The 26220-nt window shown below is 44.6% G+C and overlaps 2 protein-coding genes across 5 annotated transcripts in view; one reads left to right on the top strand and one right to left on the bottom strand.

Annotated features, from left to right (window-relative positions):
* Positions 1 to 26220, bottom strand: part of PEX11A (peroxisomal biogenesis factor 11 alpha) — a 74896-nt gene that overhangs the window by 15895 nt on the left and 32781 nt on the right. For 2 of the 3 annotated variants that reach the window (XM_058736586.1, XM_058736585.1), the window contains exon 1: positions 211 to 404. In XM_058736586.1, coding sequence (XP_058592569.1) covers positions 211 to 266 — 56 coding nt within the window. In that variant the 5' untranslated portion in view covers positions 267 to 404. Of the gene's footprint in view, positions 1 to 210; positions 737 to 26220 lie in introns of those variants that run through there. The other variant, XM_058736587.1, reaches the window with a different exon arrangement.
* Positions 386 to 26220, top strand: part of WDR93 (WD repeat domain 93) — a 51155-nt gene continuing 25320 nt past the window's right edge. Inside the window, exons 1-7 of one of the 2 annotated variants that reach the window (XM_058736589.1) lie at positions 3263 to 3396; positions 8256 to 8600; positions 9203 to 9395; positions 11021 to 11085; positions 18955 to 19033; positions 20738 to 20853; positions 22719 to 22757. In XM_058736589.1, the coding sequence (XP_058592572.1) occupies positions 8298 to 8600; positions 9203 to 9395; positions 11021 to 11085; positions 18955 to 19033; positions 20738 to 20853; positions 22719 to 22757 (795 nt within the window). In that variant the 5' untranslated portion in view covers positions 3263 to 3396; positions 8256 to 8297. Of the gene's footprint in view, positions 461 to 3262; positions 3397 to 8255; positions 8601 to 9202; positions 9396 to 11020; positions 11086 to 18954; positions 20548 to 20737; positions 20854 to 22718; positions 22758 to 26220 lie in introns of those variants that run through there. The other variant, XM_058736588.1, reaches the window with a different exon arrangement.

The raw sequence follows: 26220 nt of genomic DNA, 5'->3' as shown, positions 1-26220 counted from the left end.
AAAAAAAAGAGGGCTGGGGGACTGGTCCACCACGGTGAGGGCCTCGGAGGCTGCCGGGAGGAGGCTCCGCCGGAGTCCCGCAGAGTGCCAGAGAGGGGCCGGAGAGCGGCTCCAGAAACGAACTCGGTCCCTCCTCCGGGGCCGAACCACACGGGACCAGCTCGGGTTGCGGCACCGGGAAGGAGTGAAGGCCGCGGGCTCCTGACTCACCTGAAGAGTCGGTCCCGGCCCTGGGTCTGGTTGGTGAAGCGGGTGAAGGCATCCATGACGCCCAGCCGAGGCCACGTGCCACCCGCGGCGCAGACTCGAATCCTCCAGGGTGTCGCCGGGTCCCCCGCGGGACAGATTGAGTCTCCCCGCCCCCGTGGGGGCGGACGCGCCTTCCGACCAGGGACTTCGCGGACTTCCGGTGGCGGCCGGAAGTGGCGGTTACTAAGGCGACGCCAAGCTGCCGGCGCAGGTGAGCGGAAGCTCGGCATTTGGGCTGGGGTTCAGCGGTTCCCCGCGTGTCCCCAGACGCCCTTTGATATCTAGGGTCTCCTAGAGGGGGGCTTTGCGGGACGGGGGGCCGTCTCCCCAGCCACCGGCGTTCCCGGAGACCCTGGGAACTCAGGAAAAACTCATGTGGCATCCTGAATGCAGGCAGATTCCCTTCAGGTTTTGCTTGGGGTCTTTGGGGCCGCATCATTTCCCACCTCTGTGCCTCGGTTTCCCTTGAGGAACAGCAGCTCCAGGTCTGGGGAAGGAAATGGTTAGAGCAGAGATAAGCCAGTTTGTGGCATGTGTTTCTAGCACGGAGAGCTGGGTAAAGTGAGAGAATTGTCTGCTAGGTTTATTGAGTACTGTAAGAAGATTGCTACTTGAGGAAGTCCTAGAAGGGCTAACATGAACACAGTGGAGGCAGAAGTTAATTATGATGAAACTGCACCACTGAATGGCAGTTTTCTGGGGCCTGAAGATGTGAAATCCCACCCCTTCCATAGCAGTAATTTTATAATGTACCCCCTGTAATCAAAAAGTAAGGTGAGCTATTTTTGTAATCTTTATTCCCTTTGTCAGGCCTGCCCTTAACATTTGCAGGCCCCGGGGTAGGACTACAAATAGAGACCCACATACCATATGTTAATTAATTAATTAATTAATTAATATTAAAGATTTAATTTTTTTAAATTTATTTATTTAGAGAGTGGGGGAGGGGCAGAGAGAGAGAGAATCCCAAGTGGACTCTGTGCTGTCAGTGCAGAGCCTGATATGGGGTTCGATTTCACAAACAGTGAGATCATGGCCTGAGCTGAAATCAAGAACCTAATGCTCAACCAACTGGGCCACCCAGGTGCCCCAAAGATTTTTTTTTTTTTAACTAATCTCTGCGCCCAAAGTGGGGCTCAGACCCATGACCCCAAGATCGAGCCTCCTGTGCTCCACTGACTGAGCCAGCCAGGCGCCCCACACGTTCCATACGTTTAAATATTTAAAAGTTTTAAGTCAAGGTAACCCAATTGTCACATTAGATACGTTCTGTTCTTCTACCTTGTCTTCTACCTTCTACCAGTTTCACATTCAGAAGTCTTGGGCTCCGGCAATAGCACTGCTAGGAATTTATCCAAGGGATACAGGAGTACTGATGCATAGGAGCACAGGTACCCCAATGTTTCTAGCAGCACTCTCAACAATAGCCAAATGATGGAAAGAGCCCAAATGTCCCTCAACTGATGAACGGATAAAGAAGATGTGGTGTGTATATATACACAATGGGATACTACTTGGCAATGAGAAAGAATGAAATCTTGCCATTTGCAACAACGTGGATGGGACTGGAGGGTAATTCTGCTAAGTGAAATAAGTCAGAGGAAGACAGATATCATATGTTTTCACTCATACGGAATTTGGGAAACTTAACAGAAGACCACGGGGGAAAGGAAGGGGAAAATAGTTTCAAACAGAGAGGGAGGGAGGCAAACCATAAGAGACTCTTAAATACAGAGAAAGAACTGAGGGTTGATGGGGGGGGGGGCAGGGTAGGTGGGAATATGGGTGATGGGCATTGAGGAGGGCATCGGTTGGGATGAGCACTGGGTGTTGTATGTAAGCGATGAATCATGGGACTCTACTCCCAAAGCCAAGAGCACACTGTATACACTGTATGTGAGCTAACGTGACAATAAATTCTATTTTTAAAAAAAGGAATTCTTGGGCTGCTTGCAATACCTGGAAACACAGCTGGAATATGGTACTGTGGTGAGAGCTGGCCCCCTGGTCCTTTCCCACACCCCTTCTCTTCTCATTCCTGGCTGCCATTCACATCACTGAGAGGGGCCTTACATACAATGTGTGGATATTCCAAGCCACATCCAAGTTCTGCCCCTGCCCCTGCCCCTGCCCCTGCAAATAGCCATGCCTTGGCCATCTTTCACGTCTAGGGGTGCACACATTAGCATCTGGGCCTGCCCTCAAGAGAAAGCTGGGAAAGAAGTTTGTGCAGGCCTTGGCATCATCTGGGCAGTAAACTTCAGGGGTATAGGTACCTGAACACGGTCTAGACTCCAGAAGGGTGCATCTAGGCTCTGGGTGGGTGTAATCTCTTGGCCCCACAAATTACTCATCCTTTTCAGAGGGAAGTGCTTGGGAGAGAGACAGAAGTATCCTCTAAATTTATGTCCCAGGGTAGGGCAATACTGCAGGCAAATGTATTGAATGTTAGCCATGTCCCGACCACTGTGCTAAGCTCTCAGCCTAAGGTAAAAGGTTAATGGGGGACGCGAGTACATAGTAAACACAACACAATGATACGTTAGATGATAAAGCACAGGGTGCTTCTAAACACAGATTTATATAGTCTGTTCTCCATACCTATAATTCTGCTTTTTCACAATATCAAATTGAATCATGTAGTATGTAGCTTTTTCTATCTGATTTTTTTCACTTAGCATAATCAGTAGTTTATAGCTTTTTATTGTTAACTAGTATTCCATTGTATGGACCTACCATAGTTCATTAACTCTTCACGCACTGAAGTGCATGTTGTTTCTAGCTTGGGGCAATTATAAATAAAGGTGCTATAAATATAGCACAGCACAGATTTTCATATGAAATGTTAAGTTTTTCTTGTGTAATATGTAGGAATGGAATTCCTGAATCATAGGACGAGTGTATGTTCAACTTTGTGAGAAACTGCCAGACTATTTTCCAAAGTGGCTGTGCTATTTTGTATGCCCACTAAATATGGGATGTGACTGTCTGGGAGTTTATCTGTTTGCCTATTGATAAACATTTGTTGTTTCCAGTTTGGGGCTCCTACTAATGAAGCCATGATGAACATTCATGTAGAAGCCTATGTGTGGATGTGTTTTCAGTTCCCTTATATCATACTGAGGAGTGGGATGACTGGCTATAGTGGTAGGTAGTATGTTTAACTTTTTTTTTTTTTTTTTACGTTTATTTATTTTTGGGACAGAGAGAGACAGAGCATGAACAGGATGAACAGGGGAGGGGCAGAGAGAGAGGGAGACACAGAATTGGAAGCAGGCTCCAGGCTCTGAGCCATCAGCCCAGAGCCCGACGCCGGGCTCGAACTCACGGACCACGAGATCGTGACCTGAGCCGAAGTCGGACGCTTAGCCGACTGAGCCACCCAGGTGCCCCATATGTTTAACTTTTTAAGAAGTTACTAAACTGTTTTCCAAACTGATGGTACCATTTTACCTTCCCAACAGTAGTTGGAGGGATTCCGGGTCCTCCACATCCTTGACAACACTTGGTGTGATCTTTTTACCTTTAGGCATCCTAATACACATGTATTGTGCTTGTAATTGCCATTTCACTAACTGATGACATGGAACATCTCTTCGTGTGCCCATGTCCGTCGGTTATATCTTCTTTGGTTAAGTGCGCAAACCTTTGGCCCATTTGAAAGAATTGAGTCATTTCTTATTACTGAGTTTTAAGAATGTGCAAAATATTCTGGACATAAGTAATTTATCATATATATGACCTGCAACCATTTTCTCCCAGACTGTGGACTATCTTTTATCCTCTAAATGGTGGTTTTTGAAAAACATACACTTATTTCTGAAAGGTTTAAGTTACCCATTTCTTCTTTTATGGATTGTGCTTCAATGTCATATCGAAGAAATCTTTGTCTAACTGAAGATTGCAAAGGTTTTCTCCTATGTTTTCTTCCAGAAGCTACATGGTTTAAAATTTTACATTTTGGTCTGTGATCTACTTTGAGTGAATTTTTGTATATGCTGCAAGGTATAGATCAGAGTTCATTTTCTTTTCCATGTGGATATTGAATTGCTGCAGCATTATTTATTGGAGAAAAAAAACCCTATCCTTTTCCCACTGAATTAGGTTTGCGCCTTTGTCAAAAATAAGCTGTCTGTTCATATGTGAGTCTAATTCTGGACTTTTTATTTGGTTTCACTGATCTATTTGTGTAGCTTGATGTCAATACCACACTGTCTTGATTACTGTAGTTTTATAATAGTCTTGAACTAGGTAGTGTTGGTCCTCCAATTCTGTCCTTTTTTATCTAAGTTATTTTGGTTATTCTAGGTACTTTGCATATCCATATGAATTATAAAATGGGCTTCTTAATTTCTTAAAAGAAAAAAAAAAAGGCCAGCTGGGACTCTCATAGGGATTGTGTTGAATTTTAGATTTGGGAAGAATTGACATCTTAACAAAATTGTATCTCAACCCATTTACTTAGGTCTCCTTTAATTTCTCTCAGCAATATTTTACAGCTTTAAGTGTACAGTTTATACAACTTTTGCCAGGTTTATCCCTATATAATACTTTTGATACTATTATAGTATTTTTTAATTTCAATTTTTGATTTTTGTTGCCAGTATATAGAAATACAGTAGGTTTTTGTATATTGAACTTATATCCTGCAACCTTGCCAACATCATTTATTAGTTTTAGTAGATTTTTTGGTAGATTTCATCAGATTTCCTATGTAGATAATCATATTGAATAGGAATAAAGACAGCTTTATATCTTCCTTTCCAATCTGGGTAAAACAGCTTCATCGCCCCCCCCCAACCCCCCTCATGCTATCCTTTTTTTAAATAATATTCTTCCTCCACCCATAACTCCTGGCAACTACTGATCCGTCCCCCATTACTCATTTTGTCTTTTCTAGAATGCCATATAAATAGAATCGCTGCACATAAATTTTGAGACTGGTTTCTTTCACTGAGCATAATGTCTTTGAGATTCATCCAGATTTTTGTGTATGTCAGTAGTTTTTTACTTTTTATTACCAAGGAGTATTCCATTATGTGGATACACCACTGTTGATTTATCACTTACCCAGCGAAGGCTATTTGGATTGTTTTTTTTATTTTTGGCAATTGTAAGTAGAGCCACTATAAACATTTGTGTACAGGCTTGTGTGTGAGTGTAAGTATTCATACTCCTGGAGTAGATACCCAGGAGCGCACTTGCTGGGTCATAGAGTAAAATATATGTTTAACTTCATAAGAAACTGCCAAATCCTTTTCCGGTGGTATCATTTTGTATTCCTGCCCACTTACTCTGCATCTTTATTAGTATTGTCAATACTTTTTTTTTTTTTATTTTAGCCATTCTAATAAGTATGTGTAGTGATCCATAAGTTATTAAGAAGCGTGTTATTTTTGAGGTTTTGCATCTTTCTAAATCTCTGTTATTGACTTCTAAAATAATTCTGAGTGGTCAGAAAACATAGTTTGTATGACTTGAGTACTTTTAAATTTATTAAGACTTGGCTTACAGACCCGGATGTGATGTGTCTTGGTAAATATTTCATACGTACTTAAAAAAGAAGCTGAACACTGCTGTCGTTGGCTAGAGTCTTCTAGAACACTGCTTCACTGCTCTCTCACTGGTGCTTTCCTTCAGGAAATCTGCTGCTCTCCTGTATTTTGTTCCTTTATTCACGTCTTTTTTTTTTTTCCCTCTGGCTGCTTTTCAAAATTTGTCTTTATCGCATCTTTAGTTTTGATCACGATGTGCCTTGGTATAGATTTCTTCATGTTTCATTTCCTTAGGACTTGTTTTTCTTCTTGGATCTGTGAGTTTATAGTTTTTATCATATTTAGACATATTTTGTCTATTTCTACAGATTTTTTTTGTTTCTTCCCTCCTTTGGGGATTTCAGTCATACATATTAGGGAACTTCAGGTAACTCCCACACCTCACTTCATTTTTTCTGGTTGTTTCTATTGCTGTATCTTCAAATTCACTAATCTTCTAATTTATTTTGCTCTGAAAGTTTGTGATTAATCAAACGTGTTCTTCATCTCAGACACTGTAGTTTTCATCTCTAGAAGTTCAGTTGGGGTGGGGCACCTGGGTGGCTCAGTCAGTTGAGGGTCAGACTTCGGCTCAGGTCATGATCTCGCAGCTTGTGAGTTCGAGCCCCGTAACGGGCTCTGTGCTGACAGCTCAGAGCCTGGAGCCTGCTTCAGATTCTGTGTCTCTGTCCCTTCCCCACTCATGCCCTGTCTGTCTGTCTCTCTCAAAAATAAATAAACATTAAAAAGTTTAAAACTAAATAAATAAAAGTTCAGTTTGGGTTACTTTGTACCTTCCACATCTCTACTTGACTTTTCCTCTTCGTTTTTGAACATGTGGAATATATATATATATATATATATATATATATATATATGTGTGTGTGTGTGTGTGTGTGTATATATATAAAGTTTTATATGTGTGTGTGTGTATATATATATATATATATATATATATATATATAAAATGGGTGTTCTGGTTAGTTGAAGACTATACAGAAAGTCTTTTATATTCTGTTTTATATATATATATATATATATATATATATATATATATATATATATACACACACATATAAAACTGTTTTTTCCCTGCTACTTCTAATAGCTGTGTTGACTATGAGTCAGCTTCAATTAATTGACTTTTCTCTTCATTATGGGTGTGTTTTCTTGCCTCTGAATGCCAGGTAGTTTTTTTATTGGATCCCAGACATTTCCTTCATTAGATGCTGGATATTTCTGTATTCCTCTAAGTATTCTTAAGCTTTGTTTTGGTATGCAGTTATTTATCAGTCGTTTGATCTCGTAACTTCTAAGACTGGATTGGCAATGCCAGAGCGGCATTTATTCGAGGGCTAATTTTCCCCGCTACTTGGCAAGACTCTTCTGAGCACTCCACCCAAAGCTTGTGAATTACGAGGCTTTCCATTCTCCCTGGTTGTTTCCACCAGGCATTACTCCTGGCCCCGTGGGAGCTCAGGTTGCTGTCCCCACCAATTCTTTCAGGTGGTTCTTTTCTCTCATATTCAGACACCTGGCTCCTCTACCCATGCGCCGGAAACATCACAGGTGTACCCTAGCGGGTGAGGAAAGATGACGGCCGCGGGTTTTTACAAGACTTCCACGGCCCCCAGTGCTGACAGTGCAGGACCCCAGTCTGCTACGTGTTATTCATCTTAAAACAGACCCCATGTGCCACATTAAATGCCTTTATTTAACTATAATATTTGAAAGCCTTGTTTATAATTTGTACAGGTCTGTACAGAAACATGATGCCCACATGCAGGCTGGAGCCAGAGAGTTGCAATACTTTTGTGGATGATGAACAGTTTTGATTTTGTGGGGGTTTTGTCTCCTTTTAGTCAATTTTCAAGTCTCAAACATTTCTGTAGCCCCTAGAAAAATCTCACAGGCCCTGGGCACTGTGCCTACAGAACTCCTGGTTGGTAGCTGTGGGCTTAGAGAGAAAGGAGCAAATGAGACAGCAAGGATTAGAAGTGCTTAACGGCATCTGGTCGGAGGTGAAAGAAACGAAGGAGAGCAGACGTGGCTCGCTACCCAGCTGGCCTGGGCACAGCCATTTGCGGAGATGGAAGAAGCAGGAGAACGTAGGGGGTAGGCTGGCTTCTAGTTGGGACTGAGACGGACGCTCTCTTAGCAGAAGGAGAAGGGCAACAAGAATACCTAAGTCCTCTCCCTGCACCATAGTGCACACACGTCATCTTGGGCCAGCCTGGAAGATGCGACTTGTCAATACCCGTTTCTGCTGCTCTCCTTACTGATATGAAAAGCACATATCCATACTGACGTGATATCCATACTAATATGAAGGGCCCTGTAGTAAATAAGGAAAGTGTCCGTCTCTAGAATAAACAGTCCCATGGGCCTGTTTCTGTGCTAGAAGGGATGACGTGCTGTCTTCTGGTAACTTGCCCTGTTTCTCAAAGTACCTTCGCTTGCTTCCTTTATCAGCTTTTCAGAGTTTCATAGAAGTTTCCAGGGCCGGCTTCTGTGATGTCAGCCCCCGGAGGAAGTCAAGTCCGTAAGATGAGGCTCTCCAGCTTTGTACGAAAGGTGCCGCTGGAGGTGCCGTCCCCAACAGAGCAGGACTGGCCTCAGGACGATGAAAAGGATTTTGCCTTCAAAGATTCAGGACAGGAGCTGGAATCCCTGCCTCAGCCTTACCGAATGATCAACAAGATGGTGAACCTTCTGTTTGACCAGGCTTGGGAAGTGATCATGAAGAGGGATGCGCTGAGGGAAGCGGAGCACAGCCGGGTCCAGCCCACCATCTACCGTCCGCTTGTAGAAAGCAAGGTACGGAGCCGCCGACCACGAGTCCGTTTCCCAGCTGAGTACTAATAAATGAAAACGCCTGATCCGGGGAAGGAATTCCTCCAAGGATCCTTCATTCAATAAGACGGGGGCATTTCTGAAAGATTATAAGCATGCTGTCGATTAAAATGGGTCTCATAATTGCCCCGGGGAAATGGATATTCTGGTTAGTCGAAGACTACACAGAAAGCCTTTTATATTCTGTTGTTATTTAAAAATACTTCTGAATATATTAATCACCCTTTTGCTTGATGGTTGAGAATCTGCCAGTGCCTCAGCTATAGCTCTTTCTGCAGTGTTCTACGTGAAAAAAGTACAGGGAATGGGACCACTTGTCCACTCCTCAGAGGGCTCGTGGTCAGGGTTAGTGTTGTGAATGTGTACTTGTTTTCTCTGGCTCCTTTCCCCTAAAAGTAGAATGCTATGACTGTCTTGATGCTTGGCCAAGATATTTAGAGGAGCACTATTTGGGGTGATGCTATATCCAGGAAGGACCCACATGCCTCTCTGAAAAGTCAGCCCATATTCTTGCAGATGGGGGCAGCTGAAAAGCATTCCTTTCTTCTTTGTTTTCGTTTTCCCAGCTCAACAAAATGCCAAATTGTATGGCTGTTTCCCAAGACTATGTGTTCATTGGAGGAGCCAAAGGGTTCTCCATCTATAATCTGTACGATGCTAAACGACTGTATATTTGGGAGAAACTTAAGGTTGATGTCACTTCCATCTGGGCCGCAGATTTGGGGAGTGAAATACTTATTGCTCCTGTGGATGAAACGGGTACTCGTTCTTTTTATTTATTTTTTAGCCTAATTTATAAGTGTCTATAGACCGTTCAACTAAATCTCCCTTCCAGGTATGGGTGAGGCCAGACATGGAGAATTCTCCCTGACCACGTAGCATTAACTAACGTCTACAGAACAGGATGGTGTGCCAAGCACTATTCTAACATTACACATAGGTTGGCCCATTTAACCCTCACAGCAGCCCTAGGAAGTAAGTACAGTTTATTATCCCTGTTTTTCAGAAGAGGCATCTGAGGCACTGAGGTTAAATAACTCACTTGAGGTAACGTAGAAGGTAAGGGGTACAGGCAGGATTTGAACCAGCCAACGTGGACCCAGAGTCCCCACCCTTTGGGTACTCAGAAATCTTGCTGCTCATAGAAACCAGGGATTGGTTCTTTTCCCTCAGCTTGAGGATGAATCAGGCCTTCATGAGGACTATTGTAGATGGAACCATAGAGAGTCTTGGAGGGCCCTGTTTCTACAGGAGAGTGAGTGGCCTGACCAGATTGGCATTTTAGGAAGGACACCATGGTAGCAATCTGAAAAGTCAAAATGAGAGGCAGAGATGTGGTTTTGCAGTAGTTTGCTGGTCCAGGGTTGCAATTCTCTACTATTCCCAAATAAACCCATCTGTTGCTGCTTAAAAAAAAAAGAAAAAGAAAAAAAGGGCAGGGAGGGAAACCAAGAAGAAGTGTTGCATTCATCGAAGAGAGAAACTATGAAGTTCTGAACCAAGGCACAGGCTGGTAAAATGAAAAGAAAAATGGTGCTGTGTTCATGTAAGATGTTATCACGGGGGAAGTGACGTGAGCGATATATGGGAACTCAACTATTTTCGCAACTTTTCTACAAGCCTAAAATTAGTTCAAAATAAAAAGTTTAGAAAACAAAAAGGTAAACATAATGGCAAAACTCGGCCAGCAGTGGAATATGCGTATGGGGTAGGTGAGCAGGGATGTGAGTGGGGAGGTGAGAAAAATGGTCCTCCTCTCTGCCTTAGATAATGGGGTGGACGATGATGCCATTGCTTGACAGCAGTCATAGGGGAATAAGGCCTCAGCGGTCTGAGCTGACCACGCGCAGCCCTGGGGCAGCAGGAAGGGGAATGTTGATACTCAGGAGGAGTGGGGCCTAAAGATGGGATCGCATCTATCACGCTGCATTATGTTTACTTGCTTTCACGTCCGTGTGACCCTCAGTGCAGTGCGCTTGAGGGAAGAGAGTGTCTTGGCTGTCCCTGGGACATTTGTGGTCATGGAGCAGATATCCCTCAGATGTTTAGTGGGTCGAGTTAGACCTGCTTACAGGGTGGGCCCTTTGCCTTTGCCCTTCTGGATTATGGGTATTGGGGCAAGTTATGAGTGTTTTCCAGAGGCTTCCAGGACAAGAGGATGGGCCAGCGTCGGTAGGGAGGATCCAGGAGGGAGAACAGCCTGAACATGTCATGACAGGGGTGGAGGAAAGCAGGGAGACTGAGATCAGCAGGGGCTGTGGAGGGGCCAGGAGGAGGCCTAAGGACCCATGAGCGCACGATGAGAATTGAGAATTCAGAAAGTCAGATATAAAATTCCGGTTCTTCTCTGACTCAATGGTCTGTCACTGATTTTTCCATTTCAGGTATCGCTAGACTGTTTTATTTTTGTAAGGATGGTCTTTTCCTAATCAAAGCCATCAACGAAGTGGTAAGTTCCTGTTCTCTTACCTGTGGCTGGGCTCAGAGCTGTAGCAGATGAAGTTTACTTTTAATATGGAGGTGACGACAGCTGTCCTAGAGTAGAAAGATAGCGACTCTCTGGACAGAGCACCTCCTCTAAGAGATCTGATTAAAAGATGCCCCGCCATCCAAGGGCACATGCTGAATGCCTTGGATTCACTTACCATGTTGTCCAGAGAAGACGCTTACTAAGGAACTCCAGATTGAGCACCAGACCGACACATTCAACAACTACTTACAAGTCCCTGAATCTTCCAGGCTGCTTCACATCCTGTTCCCTCTGCTGGGAGTATTCTCCTTGCCTCCCTGCCTACCACGTGCACCTGTTAAATCTCCCTCCTTCCTTACATTTCCCTCAAGACCAGCTCAAATATATCCTCTGAGATACTTTCCCTCTTATGCCCCAAGGACCCGGTCTCTCCCTCCTCTGTCTACCCCCATACGGCACGACTTTCTGTCACAGTGTTTTCTCCACCCTCCATCCTATTTGTTCGTATGACCGCTTCTTCTCTTGGACATAACCTTCTTGAGGGCGGGGGACACTATTCACCCATGCCTCCCCTGCTCCTAGCACACTACCTGTATTCAGTGGGTTCTCAGAAAGTGTTTTGTGACTCAGTGAACCCACCGTAAAATTTTTAATTGCCTTATAAAAAATACCATTGTCTTATAAAGAATACCATTGATGGGCATCAAAAGAAGTCAGTGGGGAAGAGAAAGTATTTTCAACAAATGATGCTGGAATGCTAGAATAATACGTGGGAGGGATGGGGCACCTGGGTGGCTCAATCGGTTGAGCGTCCGACTTTGGTTCAGGTCATGATCTCATGGTTTGTGAGTTCAAGCCCCGCATCAGGCTTGCTGCTGTCAGCACAGAGCTCGCTTTTGGTCCTCTGTCCCTGCCTCTTTCTCTCTGCCCCTTCCCCACTCATGCTCTCTCTCAAAAATAAAAATAAACATCAAAAAAAAAAAAAAAAGTGGGAGGGAAAATGAACCTCAGCCTTACTTTATACCATCTATAAGAATTAATTAGAGGTGTGCCTGGGTGGTTCAGTTGGTTGAGCGTCTGACTTCAACTCTGGTCATGATCTTGTGGTTCATGGGTTCAAGCCCCACGTCGGGCTCGGCACTGACAGCTAGAGCCTGGAGCCCGCTTCTGATTTTCTGTCTCCTTCTCTCGCTCTCTGCCCCTCCCCCACTTGTGCACCCGTGCTCGCTCTCTCTCTCGCTCTCTCTCTCTCTCACAAAATAAATAAATAAACATTTTAAAAAGAATTAATTTGAGGTGGATTATAGGTCTAAATGTAAAGGGTTCTTGAAGAAAACACAAGAAAATATATTTGCTACAATATTTCTTAGGACATGAAGAGCACTGAATATAAAAGAAAAAATTGGTATTGGACTTCATCAAAGTTAAAAACTTCTTATTCTCACAACAAACACAAAAATTAACTTGAAGTGGGTCATATGTCTATATGTAAAATCTAAAATCATAAAACCTCTAGAAGAAAACATAAGAGAAAGTCTCGTGACCTGGGGTTAGGCCAAAAGGTTTCAGCTACAACATCAAAAGCACAACATACAGGAAAAAACTGACAAATTGGACTTCATCTAAATTTAAAACTTCTTCTGTAGATGACACTGGTAAAAGAATAAAAAGACAAGCAATAGACTGGGAGAAAATAATTGTAAATCACAGACTCGAGAAATGACTTGAATCCCGAACATGTGATGAACTCTCAAAACACAAACTCGAAAATGAAGGATTAAAAAAACCCAGCTTTTAATGGGTTTTTTTTTATTTTTTTTATTTTTTATTTTTGGGACAGAGAGAGACAGAGCATGAACGGGGGAGGGGCAGAGAGAGAGGGAGACACAGAATCGGAAACAGGCTCCAGGCTCCGAGCCATCAGCCCAGAGCCTGACGCGGGGCTCGAACTCACGGACCGCGAGATCGTGACCTGGCCGAAGTCGGACGCTCAACCGACTGCGCCACCCAGGCGCCCCAAAAACCCAGCTTTTAAAATGGGCAAAGGATTTGAAAAGAAAAGACAGCTGACCAAAGAAGCTATTTGGAAAGACAGTAAGATGCTCCACATCCTTAGTCATTGGTGAAATGCAAGTCAAGATCATGATGACCTACCACTGTGCATGTATTAGCCTGGCTAAAATTAAAAAGACCGACCATACCAAGTGCTGACAGGGACACAGACACAGAACAGCTGGAACTCTCGTGCACTGCTGGCGGTCAAGTATAACGGTACAATCGTTGTGGTGAAATGCCCAGAGTCTAAGAGACCCCCAAAAACGAACCACCAGAGTCCAGAGTCAAAGCTAAGCAGCAAGGGTCATTTATTGCAGGTTCAAACCTGGACCTCTGCGCCCTCGTTGCCAGTGACGCCGAGAGGTCCTGAGAGAGGTTTTTACACCCCTTTCATAGACAGGTACAAACAAGTCATGGGGAAATCAGGAATTTTCCAGTTACAGAGCTGCGATTGGTTGGTGTTTAAAGTTGGACACTTAACAGTATTCGATTGGTTCCTGCCTTTAGGTCAGACCACAACCGGGGGTACGGGTATCACAATGATTGATCAGGAATACACGGATGTGCCAGGCAACAATGATTGATCAGGAGTACACGGATGTGCCAAGTAACAATGGTTGATCAGGAACATATGGATGTGCCAGGCAACAATGATTGATCAGGAATACATGGGCGCGCCAAGCAATTGTACAGAAGCGGAACAAGCTGGTTAAGCTTGGTTAGGTTTCAGTTTCCCGTAACTTAAGCTTTTAAGTTTTAATTTTCTCAGGCCTCTCAGTGGTAGGTTTTATTTTTTTAACTAATTAATTAATTAATTTAATCTCTACGCCCAGCACTGGGCTGAAACTCACAACCCCGAGATCAAGGGTTGCTCACTGTACTGCCAGAGCCATTCAGGCGTCCCTTTGGCAGTTTTTTTTTGAAAAGTTAAACGTACGCCTACCATACAATCCAGGCATTCCACGCCTTGATATTTACACAGGAGAAATAAGAGCATATCTCCATACAGATACGTGCACATGACTGTTTGTAAGCAGCTCTACGCGTAAGAGCCAAAACCCAGAAACAGCCAAAAGTCCATCAGCACGTGAGTGGATAAGCCAACTGCGGTATGCCCACACGATGGAATGAACTATTAATGTTCAGGCACATGACGATGTGGATGCATCTTAAAATAATTACGCCGAGTGAAAGAAATCAGAAACAAAAAGAGTACATACTGAATGATTCCATTTATAGAAAATGCTAGAAAATGCAAACTAAGGTAGTGACGGAGAGCATCAGTTTTTGCCTGGGGTGCGGTGGGAGGAAGGTGGAAGGAATGATTACCAAGGGCAGGATGAAACTTTTGGGGGTGATGGATATGTTCACGGTCTTGTGATGGTTTTCAGGGATATACATATGTCGAAACGTCAAACTGTACACTTTCAACATGTAGTTCGGGGGGTGTCTGGGTGGCTCAGTCGGTTAAGCCTCATGATCTCACAGCCCCGCGTCGGGCTCTGGGCTGACGGCTCGGAGCCTGGAGCCCGCTGCGGATTCTGTGTCTCCCTCTCTCTCTGACCCTCCCCCTCTTGCTCTTTCTCTCTCACTCAAAAACAAATAAACATGAAACGTGTAGTTAGCATATGTTATTATATTTCTAATAAAGCTGTTTAAAAAGAATTAAAACTCCTCATCAAAAGATGTTATTAGAGTTCACTCTGTAGCAGGAACTGACTGGAGCCCTGAGAGCCTTGAGCAGCCCCCCTCCCCCACCACTGCCAGCACCAGCCCAGTGACCCTCACACCCCAGGAGGAGCCACCGCTGTCACAGCTGGCCCCGGACAGCATGAGCACAATCCCCAGCAGTGAGGCGGAGGCCCCTGCCCACACCACCTGCCGTGTTGCAGGGAGCACTGGCACCTGCTGGCGGGGACAAGGAGGTCATGGCAACGATGGTTAGGGAACAGTCAGATGGTTCCACATGGAGAACAGACAGGGTTTCATCAGCAGGAAAGACACCAAGGAGGATGTATTTGGACGGCAGATTGCCATAGAGAGTAACCCCAGGAAGGGTCCTTTCAGTGTAGGAGATGGCGAGACGGTGAAGTTTGGTACTGTTGGAGAAGAAAGTGTGTGAGGCAGCAGGTGTTAAGGCCCTGGTGGAATTCAGCACAAGACAGTACATCTGTAGGGGAACACAGCCACTGTGAATGCTGTCCCCGTCTACGGCTGGACCTCCATGCAATCACCAGCAGGATCCCACCTAGTGAGAGTGGGGGAAGGAATGAGGGGTCAGAAGGTGCCCCTGAAGGTCAGGCCCCGCAGCATTGGGCCCGGTGCAGGCAACAGTCCCTACCTGTGTACAGGCAGAGACCCGCCATACCACACCAACCCTCCTGCGCAGGGAGAATGGATGGAGGGGGTTGACAAGCAGGGCGCAGAACCAGGTACACCAGTGAGAGAATCTGTATTGGGGGAAAATCAAGATGAGAGCCAAGGTCAGCAGCCACCTCAACCCCGCAACTTCTGTTACTAATGCAAACGCCCAGAAAACCTAAGCCATAAGATGGCAGAGGGACAAAAGCAGCCAAGAATTCAGGTGAGACTTCCTGGTTCCCAAGGCGGAGCAGGGCGGGGCTGAGTAAATGCAGGCTTACCAACTCTTCCACCGCCTGCTTCAGTCCTCTGACAAGACGTGATCAGGAAAAATAAACCACCTGGACTACACCAAGATAAGAGGTGCACGGTGAAGGAATGCTTCAACAAAATGACAAGGCAGCCTAGGGAATGGGAGAAGGTATCTGCAAACGATACACCTGACAAAGAGTTTGGATCCAAAATAAACAACGGACTGATACAACTCAACACCCAAAACCAAATAATCCAATGACAAACTGGGCAGAAGACACGAACAGACATTTCCCCAAAGAAGACATCTAGACGGTCAATTGACACAGGCAGAGATGCTCAACATGACTCATCATCAGGGAAATGCAAATCGAAACCACAATGAGATGTTGCCTCGTACCTCTCAGAATGGCTAGACTCAAAAAGACAGTAATGACAAGTATTGGCGAGGACGTGGAAAAAAAGGAACCCTCGTGCACTGTCGGTGGGAATGCAAACTGGTGCAGCCACTCTGGAAAACAGTATGGAGGTTCCTCAGAAAATGAAAAATAGAACTACCCTATGACCCAGCAATTGCACTAGTGGGGATTTAACCAAAGAAAATGAAAACACTAATTCAAAAAGATATACGTACCTCTCTGTGTTTCCTGCAGCATTATTTACAGTAGACAAATTATGGAAGCAACCCAAGTGTCCATTGACTGATGAATGGATACAGAAGATGAGGTATATATATACACACAATGGAATATTACTCAGCCATAAAAAGAGAATGAAATCTTGTCATTTGCAACAACATGGATGGAACTAGAGAGTATTATGCAAAGTGAACTAAGTTAGAGAAGGACAAATACCATATGATTTTGCTCATATGTGGATTTTAAGAAACAAAAACAAACAAAAAAGAGAAACAAACAGACTCTTAAATACAGAAAACTGATTGGTGGTTGCTGGAGGGGAGGGAATGGGGGGACGGGGGAAATAGAAATGATTATGAAATCCCAGCAGTAAGGGGCAAACGAAAGATCGGAGCTGAAGAGAGAGAGACAGCATGAATAGGGGAGGAACAGAGAGAGAGGGAGACACAGAATCAGAAGCAGGCTCCAGGCTCCGAGCTGTCAGCACAGAGCCCGACGCGGGGCTCGAACTCACAAATCCAGAGATCATGACCTGAGCCGAAGTCGGACGCTTAACCAGCTGAGCCACCCAGACACCCCTGTTTGTTTATTTATTTTGAGACAGAGTGCAGAAGCAGGAGGGGGACAGAGAGAGGGGGGAAGGGGGAAATCCCTAGCAGGTTCTGCACTGTCAGGGCAGAGCCCCATGTGGGGCTCAATCTCACCAAATGCAAGATCATGACCTAAGCAGAAATCAAGAGTTAGATGCTCAACCGACTGAGCCACCCAGGTACCCCTGATTTTTATTTTTACCTGAAGATGTCTCTTTTTGGTAATACCAAATGGGTTTTTCAAAAAGCCTTTTTTTTTTCAATATACTTTTTTTTTTTTTTTTAATTTTTTTTTTTTTCAACATTTTTTATTTTTATTTTTGGGACAGAGAGAGACAGAGCATGAACGGGGGAGGGGCAGAGAGAGAGGGAGACACAGAATCGGAAACAGGCTCCAGGCTCCGAGCCATCGGCCCAGAGCCTGACGCGGGGCTCGAACTCACGGACCGCGAGATCGTGACCTGGCTGAAGTCAGACGCTTAACCGACTGCGCCACCCAGGCGCCCCTCAATATACTTTTTTAATGGTTTTAAAATTGTTTCGTATCTAGCCAAGTTGAGATTTTTAAGCACCTCATTTTAAATTTGCAATAAAACATTACAACTTGATTTTTTTTTTCAAAAAGTCAACAAAATGCAAGCACCTGTTAATAAAGTTCTTTTTTTTTTTTTTTATTTATTCATTTTTGAGAGAGAGAGAGAAGGCAGGGGCAGAGAGAGAGGGAGGCACAGAATCTGAAGCAGGCTCCAGGCTCCAGGCTCCAAGCTGTCAGCACAGAGCCTGAATAAAGGCCTTAAAAATAATAATACTTATCTTTGGGGCGCCTGAGTGGCTCAGTCAGTTAAGCATCCAACTTCAGCTCAGATCACGATCTCACGGTTCGTGAGTTCGAGCCCCACATCGGGCTCTCTGCTGTCAGCACAGAGCCCACTTTGGATCCTCTGTCCCCTCTCTGCCCCTCCCCTGCTCATCCTCTCTCTCTCAAAATAAATAAACTTAAAATATTACTACTACTACTAATTATCTTTGTTATTATAAAGATACAATTAAGAAAATTAAAAAGCAAGTCATAGACAACCATAAGCATGGAGTCTCTCACCTGGCCTGAAATTCGAGTAGATTTCATACTAGGGTTACAGTCAGTCTCTACTTGCTATGGACTGAATGTTTGTGTCCCCACAAAATCCGGGTTGAAATCCTAATCCCCATTGTGATGATAGTGGGAGGTGGGACCTTTGGGAGGTGTTTAGGTCATGAAGACAGAGCCTTCATCAAGGACAAGGGCAAGGGATTAGTGCCCTTATATGAGGCCTAGGAGAGCTCCCTCAACCCTTCTGCCATGTAAGGACACACCGGGAAGGTGGCAGGCAGGAAGTCTGTGAACCAGGAAATGGGCCCTTAGCAGGCACTGCATCGGCCAGGTTCTTGAAGTCCTTGGAAATCTTAGATTTCCAGCCTCCAGGACTGTGAGAGATAAAGGTTCATCGTTTGTGAGCCATCCAGTCTATGGTATTTTGTTATAGCAGCCGGAACAGACAGAGGCACTGCTAAGGTCCAGATGGAGCCTTTCTTCAAGTGGCTGACCAGAGTTTTCAGTAGAACTTTCTTCATCTCATTTTGAATAACTGAGTGCTGGCGCAGGTCTTTAGAGTTTGCAGATATGACCAGGAGAACAGATAGTATGCAATCACCACAACCATCTGGAGTATTTAAAAAACCAGGAAATAAGTCCAAAAACGTTCAGGCAGAAAATCGAGTTCTGCTTCTTTACATACGATCTTGACCAACTCCTGTACAAAAATGGGAAGTATGAAGCATTTCGAGACATCTTTTTTGTGTCACGAGCTTTAAAAGGACTCATGTTTCCTGGTATGAACCCCAAGAGACCCCGAAACACACTCCCGTCCGTCCTCAGGCTGAGCTCCCTCTTTCCGCCCCTCTCTTCTTCCCAGGACGATACCAGCAAGCAAACCACCTGTCTGAAGATGGAGATCTCCCACGGAGGGGACTTCACAGCCTTCCTCCTACAAGGCAAGATTAACCAAAGGTGGTTGAGAAGGTTCAGATGTGTAGTCTCTTCCAGACGACCACCTTTTTCCCCAACGTTTTATTTAGAAATAATTTACAGAAACGTTGCAAAGATTTACAGAAGAGCTACAAAGATAGGTACAGAGTTCCCCTGCACCCTTCGCCCAGCTTCCCCAATACCGACATTTAATGTGACCATTTGTCAAAATTAGGCAATGACATTGGTACAATACTATTAACTAAAGTTTTTTTTCCCCCCAGATTTCGCCAGTTTTTCCACTAATAGTTCTGTTCCAAGGCTCAGTTCAGGATGTCATATTATATTTACTCATCGTGTATTCTTAGTCTACTCCCATCTATGACGATTTCTTGGTCTTTGTTTTTCTTGACCTTGACGCTTTTTTGAAGAATACCGATTAGATATTTTGCACTATGTCTCTCAATTTCAATTTGCCTGATATTTTTCTCAGGATTCAACTGGGGTTAAGGATTTGGGGGAGATGCCACAGGGGTGAAGTGCTCTCGTCACTGTATATCAGGGTGTATGTGCTAGCGACATCACCTGCCTAACAGGTGTCTGCCAGATTCCTCCATTGATAAAACACTTCCCTTCCCATACTCTGTTAGAAGCAAGTCACTATGCCTGGACCACACTCTGGGGCAGAGGATTTAAGCCTCTCTACCTCTTTGAGGTAGGAGGATCAAAGAATTTGGAGGCATATGTTGAAAGCACCACAGTAAGGATAAACACGAGGCAACGCACGTATCCTGGGTCCCCTTAAAGGATGGCCACCAGTTCTAGCATTCATCCTTGGATCCTACCTGCTGTAATCATTACTATGGTGATAGGACATATTTTATTCAAGTGACTGTTAACTTGATTTTTAACTTTGGGCCTCTATTTATATTCTTGCCCCGGGCCCCTCAAATGTGAAGTGCTTGAGAGAAAGCGTATACTTCATAATGTTTTATGCATCAGAGGAAGCTTTTATACTCTTTGGAAGTTCCTGGGGCTGCCCCAACCAAGCACCACAAACCGGGTGGCTCAAAACCAAAGATATTTATTCTCTCACAGGACTGGGGGGCGGAAGTCTGAAATCCACGTGTCCAGATGATTACTTTCTAGAGGAAACACTGAGCCAGATGCCCACACCATGGGAAAGCAAGCCTTCCCAGGTTGACAGGAATTCCGGATAGGAGCTGAGTGCGTTTCTATGATGAGTTAAAGCCCCACAGTCACTTCCGTGGGTTGTGACTTCCTCTAATATCAGCCAGAAGAATGCTCTTGAGCGATCTCTCCCAATTCTAGCCCTCAGCCATGCCCCTCTCAGTTACTGAGGCTGTTTATACCACCGTCCTCCCCAGACGGGAAAAACTGTAAGACAGAATGTCACTGGAATTTACCATTTGGAGCCTAGAAAACATGGGGAACGGCCAGAGCAGGCAGCTTGGTTAAAAAACAGTCATATCAGTGCTGTGAGTGGGAGGGGCCCTGTTTCCTTCAGGTGGCAGAGGCCCGTCGGGAGGGGCTCACCAGCTCTCCAGGAGCAAGGACTTGCAATGACATCTCCTTCCGTTTGTCAAAGTTGCCGTTCCGAGGGCTCCAGCAGGTCTCTGGGCCAGGGGTTCTGAGACGACAGGCCATCCCTCACAGGAGACTTATCGCCTGCTCGCGATTGCTCAACGGTCCGTGGTTTCCCAATGCAGGAACTGGAGATATTTGGCTGGATGTGTACATATTGCCCAAGGAGTCTTGGCTCAAGGAAGTGGAGCACCCCCAACTTGCTATAAATCCAAAGAAGAAAGTCAGACAGTTGCAACTGGTAGGAGACCTCTCCCTTTCCCACGGATAGGTTTCTCCCTACCCTTGACCCACATCCAAACTAAATCCTCCTTGGAATTTCAAGATGAAGGGGGCCCTACAGAGGCTGTAGGAGAGGACAGCAGGTGCTCCGGCCCACGACTCCGAAGTCGATTTGCTTTGGTTAAAACGAGATATTAAAAAATAGAGGTGTCTTCAGCAGTGGGAGCCCCACTCTGTCTCTGGTCTGAGAGTCGCCTCTGTACCAAAGCCGCTCCCAGGCATTTCGGGGAGGGGGTCGTCTTTTATCCTGACTCCTGCTTCATTGGTAATTTTTTTCCCCATCTGGGCTGAAATAATCCTTTCATGCCTTGCATTCCACTGAATTTCCCAGATAATGGTATAAACAGGTTGTTCTTGATATATGGGGATACAGTATATATATTTTTCACATTATTCTTAGAAATCAGGAGCTCTACCATTTCAGGTTATTTATTTTTATTTTTTAGTTTTTTTAAAGTAATCTCTACGTCCAGCATAGGGCTCGAACTCACAACCCCGAGATCTTGAGTTGCATGCTCTACCAACTGAGCCAGCACAGGCCCCCACTTCAGTTTAATTATACGTGGACCTTGTGCTGTGTCTTTAAAATATAGTTCCTCAGTAAATATTATTCTGAGACCTGATCTGCTCATCCATCCAATATGCACTTACTAGTTTTTAACCAGCAACAATTATTAATTGGGTGAGCTTTTAAAACACACTGTATCAGGTGCAAAAGACTTATGAACTTATTAATATAGGAGAGGGAGTTTGAGAGTCACATTCACCACTGAGTTCACTGAGTGGCTTCAAACAAATGCCTTTTCTCCCCAGTGAATGTCTTCAAAGAGGGGTGTAGTCCTGATCACTGGAAGAGTTACCAGCCCAGAGATCTTCCTCCTCTAAACTCTTACAGAATTTATTTCTTATACCTCTTTTTTGGCATTTCCCCACATACTACCTTGAATTTTAGTTATCCTTTTGTGCATGAAAGTTTTTTTTTTTTCTTAATTAACTAGATGATAATTTTCTGGACTGTTAAGAACACACCTTCTACTCCTTATTAACCAACCACACAGTATCATACTCCGTATCCAAAAGATACATTTTTTTGAGGGCTTAATTTATTATCCAACTGGGAAAACTACCTTGGAAAGGGGATGTTTCTCACCATAATTCACTCAGTTTCCATAACTGAGAACCAACCAAATAACACCAGTCCCGGGGGTAGTCCTGGTACTGTGAATTACATGTAGAGTTGGTTAAATAAAATTGCCAACATCGCCAATATATTTTGCCAATCAGGAATATTCACTTCGACTTAGATTTTTTTTTTTTTAATTTTTTTTTTTTCAACATTTTTTATTTATTTTTGGGACAGAGAGAGACAGAGCATGAACGGGGGAGGGGCAGAGAGAGAGGGAGACACAGAATCGGAAACAGGCTCCAGGCTCCGAGCCGTCAGCCCAGAGCCTGACGCGGGGCTCGAACTCACGGACCGCGAGATCGTGACCTGGCTGAAGTCGGACGCTTAACCGACTGCGCCACCCAGGCGCCCCTCGACTTAGATTTTTATAATGGCTTCCTGACTGATCTCCTTACCTCTGTTCATTCATTTTTCCTCGTATCATTATTTCCAGTTTCCCCTACTACATTTTAAGATCTTAGACAGTAGGGATCGTGTGTTAAATATCCTGCAGGCCAGAGGACCACACAAATATCGGTCCTCTGTTTCTTTCTACAGGTCACTACTGCCAACAGTAACAGGGGAAGAAAGAGATTCAGAGGAGGTGGGGGGACGAACATCAAGCCTATTATGAATTAATTTCTCACTTTTTTCCTCAGAATACTCCTGATTCTGTGACTTCAGATAATTTGGAAATGGTAAGGAACTTTATGTATTTTTTTAATGTTTATTTTTGAGAGAGGGAATGAGGCAGAGTGTGAGCAGGGGAGGGCCAGAGAGAGGGAGACACAGCATCTGAAGCAGGCTCCAGGCTCCAAGCTGTCAGCACAGAGCCCAACGCAGGGCTCGAACCCACGAACCGTGAGAACATGACCTGAGCCGAAGTCGGACGCCCAACCGACTGAACCACCCAGGCGCCCCAATGGTAAGGAACTTCAAAGAAAATCTCCAGGGAGACAGATTCAAGCCGCATGCTATAGATTTTTGTTTTGACTTGAAATTTACTTTAAATATCAAGTATACTAGTGAAATGTTCCAACAGGGCACTCTTTTCAGATACTCTGTGACTTAATCTCATGCCTCATCCATGGAGAATTGTCCCCTATCCTTGAGGATAATTGACCCAAGTCAGTTGTCCAGAGATAGATTTCCAAGAAGACACAGGGGGTTAAATTTCAGGGCCCCTCACTTGTATGGCCCCTTCCAAGGCCCTGTGAGGGGTCTGACCAATGTGTTCACATGTATTTTTTTGTGAAATTAGCAAAAGTAATATTTTAACCAGTCACTTAGGACCACTGTCTGTTTTCACTCAAACTTCCCCTGTCACATTTGCCCCCATATTGGGTGGTATTAGGGTGGCTACGGGCATTTTGTGTTGAAAATTTTGTGTTCTTTCTTTTACAGAGACCCCTAAAATGTATATACTCAGGTCCCATGAAACCCAACTTGTCCCTGCCAAAATAACAGCCCATTCCACCAAGCCAAGTTTCTTGGGGGGCTTCATCTCTGTATTGGGATACCTTAGAGAATAGAGTGGCTTCCCCGGGGCGGGGGGCTTCCCAGAGACCGAGAGCATACCATGCTTTCCAGTGTGTGTGTGTGGGGGGGTGCAAACTAATGGAATACTATGGCATCTCATGTAATTTTCACTGATCTCTTCATATTTTTTTATTGGCCACTGAGGTTTTCTTTGAATTGCCTGCCTGTATCACTTGCTCGTTATATATTTTCTTCCAGTTTGTTGTTTCCCTTTTTCCTTGGTTTATGTGCTTTTCTGTTGTAAAGAAGTTATAAGTTTTGATGCAGTTGGAGTTTTCTTTTTTTTTTTATACCCATCGCACGTAAGTAGGCTTTCCCTACCTCAAGGTTATAAATAAATTCTCCTGTGGTTTCTTCTAATAATCTCAGAGTTTCATTTTTGACATTTCCCTCTTTAATTCATAGGGGAGTGTCTTTTGTGAACAGAGTGAGGAAGGAGCCAACTTTCATCTGTTTTTTTTTTTTTAAGTAGCCAATTGTCACACAAATATTTTTGAGTCATCTTTTCCCATTTGTTTTGAAATGTGACCTTTTATCATTCCTATTTTATTTCTATGTTCTTTATCCTATTCCATTAAAATACTCATCTGCCTGCACCAAGACCTTAATGAACTTTGGAGCAAAACTGCCAGGATTCTAATCTCGTCAATGCCACGTGCTAGCGGGGTGACCTTATTGTGTATTTTCTGTTCTATTTTCCATATTTTTGTTGTTGTTCTACCTTTGGGGAGAGCTCATCTGCTCAGTGTCTCCACTCTCTGAGTTTTTCATTTTTGCTATCATATTTTCATTTACAAGAGCCTCCCCCTTTTTTCTTTCTTTTCTCTTTTCTTTCTTTCATAAATGTTAATGACTTTCCAAAAAACATTTATGATAATTTTTGATGTTTCTTCTCCGTGTTTGGTCTATTTCCCCAAAGTTGCTTTTTTCCCTACTATTTGTTTTGGTCTCTGTCTTTGCAAACGGATACTTTCTTCACTTGGCTCTCTACTCCTATCTAAAGGTAGGGGTCACTGAGAAACTGACAGGAAGCCAGCCCTGTGGGCATGGGTGGGGCTTGTTAACTGGTTTTGCTAAAGGGTACCCCGGCGGGGCTGCAGTGTTGGGACACGCTCCTGTCTGTGTCTGGAGACTACAGGTTTCCGCGGCTGTCCTTAAGTAGAGCGTGCCTAGGAAACACCTTTCTAAGCCAACATGGCGTAAAGTGAAGAAGCAATTACCACTAACTTACGTGGGACAACGTTGAGCATTCCCAGACCCCCAAGATAACCTCTCTTAGGCTTGCTAATGTATGTACAAGGTAAATCGACATGAAGCACAGATGCTCACAGACACCGGGGAAAGCTACGGTGCGCGGCGCCCACAGGCTGGGTGCGGCTCCCCGGGAAGGACGCGGGCGAGGCCTCGCTTACCGCTCAGCGCAGGTGCTGCCTTTACTCTAACAACCCAGCTCTCACCTGAGTTGCAGAGGCGGTTGGGGAACATGCCTTGGGGTGTGGGAGGGGTGACCTCAACATTCAGTATGTAAACTTTAACTGCATTCTGTCCGCTACTTGCAGTTAGGGAGTCTAAGAGTTTAAAAGCGGCTTAAAGAGATTTTCCACCAATCCTGTTGAATCCAGAGACACCTGAGCTGCCATTTTCTTGAGTCTTTAGGGCCTTTGCGATGTGAATCAAGTGACTCCCAGGCTTTCTCCCCGGGTTCAGATCTTTCTTAGGTCTGCTAAATCATTTAGCTACCTGCTTCCCAAGTCCAAAATTTTCTTGCTTTTGTTTCCTTTTTATTCTCTTATTCCTTATGAGTTTATTTTTTTAATGTTTATTTTTATTTTTGAGAGGGAGAGACAGAGCACAAGCAGGGGAGGGTAGAGAGTGAGGGAGACAGACGCAGGCTCTGAGCTGTCCGCACAGAGCCCAACGCAGGGCTCGAACCCACGAACCGTGAGATCATGACCTGAGCCGAAGTCGCACGCTTAACCGACTGAGCCACCCAGGCACCCCTATTCCTTTTTTAAAAAGCACCTTCCTGTCATTTTCATGGGGTTTCAGGAAGGAGAGGTGTTAAATGTTACCCGTTCACACTACCGTCTATATTTTCTAGCTAGTTATCGCTGATCCGAGGCTGTATCAGTATTCATCAACTCATTTGCGCAAAGAAGTTGTAAGCATATCAAGTTTCAGAGAACTGGAAGGCACAAGGGAGGGTAGGCAGTGAAAACATTGTAGCCAGAACTCTACTACAACTACTCCTGACCATCACCCCCCCCCCCCACCCCAAGAGACACAGCCACCAAAGGTGATGCTGGGCTTTCCATGATGGCTCTGTCACTGGGCTCTTGACATGGCCACCTCCACTGTGAATAATTTCTCTCCTGCTTCTGGATCTCTGTGTCACTTCCTCAAGAGTCACGGTCCCAGGCAGGAGCACACAGCTGGTTGAGCCTTGGTCATGTGCCAACACCCTAACCTCCAAGGGACAGAAAGAAGAATCTGGTCCCTTCAGTTCCTTAGAGGGACACAGATTCTCCCAGACTCACACCATAGGTGAGTCCCCTCAAGGTAGAAAAGATGTTGAGGGCTGGATAGCCAAAATGATGACAATGGCCACTACACTAGTACATA

Source organism: Neofelis nebulosa, chromosome 7, assembly GCF_028018385.1.
Source record: "Neofelis nebulosa isolate mNeoNeb1 chromosome 7, mNeoNeb1.pri, whole genome shotgun sequence".
In the NCBI taxonomy this organism is placed as follows: Eukaryota; Metazoa; Chordata; class Mammalia; order Carnivora; family Felidae; genus Neofelis; species Neofelis nebulosa.
Note: the sequence above shows the minus strand (reverse complement) of the source record. Positions and strands in the feature narration are given on the sequence as shown.